Source organism: Gadus morhua, chromosome 9 (assembly GCF_902167405.1).
Source record: "Gadus morhua chromosome 9, gadMor3.0, whole genome shotgun sequence".
Lineage (NCBI taxonomy): Eukaryota > Metazoa > Chordata > Actinopteri > Gadiformes > Gadidae > Gadus > Gadus morhua.
This window is the reverse complement of record NC_044056.1, coordinates 3,913,267-3,915,766: the sequence shown is the minus strand read 5'-3', so window position 1 is coordinate 3,915,766 and position 2,500 is coordinate 3,913,267. Positions and strand designations below refer to the sequence as shown.

Here is a 2,500-nt window from a genome sequence, read left to right as displayed (position 1 = left end):
CATAATCAACCCTCGAGTGAATCACCCTAACCCCCGAGACAACCCGGCAACACCAAGCACGGCGTTCGCCCTATCCTAACGCACTCTCTCTCTCTCTCTCCCTCTCTCTCTCTCCCTCTCCTTCCAGAACGTTCTCGCCAAGGCGCTGTTCGACAACGTGGCCGAGTCGCCGGACGAGCTGTCCTTCCGGAAGGGCGACATCATGACGGTGCTGGAGCGCGACACGCAGGGTCTGGACGGCTGGTGGCTCTGCTCGCTGCATGGGCGCCAGGGCATCGTCCCCGGCAACCGCCTCAAGATCCTGGTGGGCATGTACGACAGCAAGCAAGGGGGGCAGGGGCAGCAGCAGGCCCCGCCCACGGCCTCCTCCGCACTGGCCCCGCCCACCTCCCAGACGCAGTCCGCCTACGGCATGCTCCCCCCCGGCTCCGCCCCCGCCTCCTCGCTGGGCTACCCCGGCGGCAAGCCCCTCCCCTCGTCCCAGTACACGTCCATGCACTCGGCGTACTCCACGCCGACCCCCGCCAAGCCCTACCACGGCAACGTGTACATGATGCCCCCCTCCCACGGCGCCAAGCCCAGCCCGCAGAGCCTGTACCAGATCCCCTCGGGGCCCATGGGGTCCGCCCCGCAGCCCCCCAGCAAGGCCCGCGAGCTGGCCCAGAAACAGTACCACATGCACGGGCAGGATATCTACCAGGTGCCCCCGTCTCTAGGCCCCGTGCCGAGCCAGGGCCTTTCCCAGGGATTGCCCCCGACTGGGATGTCAGGGGTCGGGCAGGACGTGTACCAAGTTCCCCCGTCCCTGGAGAAGAAGAGCTGGGATAGCTCCAGCGTTTCCAATGCGGGCAAGGTATAGCTGAATACTTTACTTCTGGAGAGAGGGAGAGAGGGGAGAGGGGAGAGAGGGAGAGAGAGGGAGAGAGAGAGAGAGAGAGAGAGAGAGAGAGAGAGAGAGAGAGAGAGAGAGAGAGAGAGAGATGGAAACAAGTTTGAATGCATGTAGAAATTTCTGGTGATGACTATCATGGTAATTTTATCTGTTTGTGTTGGGGATGTTTTTGTATCCTGGAGACGTGCATACTTCCTGTGTCCTGTCCTGTTGATAGATAAGTGCGTGCGTGCGTGCGTGCGTGTGCGTGTGTGTATGTGTGTGTGTGTTGTGTGTGTGTGTGTGTGTGTGTGTGTGTGTGTGTGTGTGTGTGTGTGTGTGTGCATGTTCACTTGATTTCCATTTAGAGTTTTCAAGGTTGTCACTTCTCTGCCACCACAAGAGTTACAACGGGGAGAGATCCAAGAGACTATGTGAAAGAAAATTAGGTTACGGTATGTGTTGTTAAAGAGGAGCGATAGGAGGCGAAAGAGATCGAGGGAGGGAGGGAGGGAGGGAGAGGGGGAGAGAATAATAAAATGTCATGGGAGGAGAGGAATATAAATGTGTCGGCGAGAGTTTGGGTAGTCGGTGTGCTGGTGTGTGTGTGTATGCCTGCGAGGGTGTGTGTGGGGAGGCGAGGGCAGTTAATAATTCAGGCATGATGTCCTGCATGGGTGGGCCAGGGTACTTGTGAGGACGTGCCCTGGGCAGACTGACGCTGGCTGGCTGGGTGCGCCCAGCCATGTCGGGTTGTGCGCACCCCAGCCAAAAAGGGGATGGGTTTTTAGATGGCCGTGCGTTTGTGTGTGTTAGGGTGTGTCCGTTCATTTGACCGAGCAATTGGAGTTGTCCGACCGGCAGTGATGGTGGATGGCTTGGTTTGATGGTGGCGGTGAATTGAACAGTGATGACGAGGATGACGATGATGATGATGATGATGATGATGATGATGATGATGATGATGATGATGATGATGTTGATGCTGATGGTGGGGTTGATGGGAGGGGAGACATCTGTCGGGGCTCTCCCTCTCTTAACCCCCTGACGTAAATCTTGGCATCTCCTCCCCTCATTGCTCTCGGGGAAAACCGCTCCTCCCTCGAACGTAGTTTCCATCGCATCACGGTTCGGGGGTTACACCCTGCTGGTCTGTCGCTAGCCCGCTAACGCCCGCAACCCCGGCTCTCCTGAGCGTCCTGAAAGTGGCTAGGATTACTATTTATTATTTATAAAAAAAACAACGATTTCATTTAAAGCTGCTGTCTTTACGATTTTAAAGTTACAAAGAGAGGGGAACAGAAAAGAGCAGAGGAGAAGAAGGGGCCACGATTTTAAGGATAAACAAGCTTAAAACAACCCCAAAGGTAAACCTCTCAGCTCCCTACCTCTCCGCTGTCGAGATGTGTCGCATTCAAACTCCTGTGTCGAAGCTATAACATAACATAACATAACATAACATAACATAACATAACAGTGTGTATGTACATGTGATATACAGGCGAGATGGACTGCCCCGCACCAATTAGGGCAGAGAGGGCCGGATTGGGCTGAAATAGGGAGGGAAATAGGCTGGGAGTGGTCAAAAATCAGAATTGTGTCATAAAACCAGAACAGATATTCTCATTG

General features: G+C 55.0%; 1 protein-coding gene across 1 annotated transcript in view; it reads left to right on the top strand.

The window, feature by feature from the left end:
- Positions 1 to 853, top strand: part of bcar1 (BCAR1 scaffold protein, Cas family member) — a gene marked incomplete at its 3' end in the record, with an annotated part of 16,381 nt that extends 15,528 nt beyond the window's left edge. The window contains 1 exon segment of the mRNA XM_030365838.1: positions 128 to 853. Within this exon segment, the coding sequence (XP_030221698.1) occupies positions 128 to 853 (726 nt within the window).
- Positions 854 to 2,500: the final 1,647 nt, after the last annotated feature.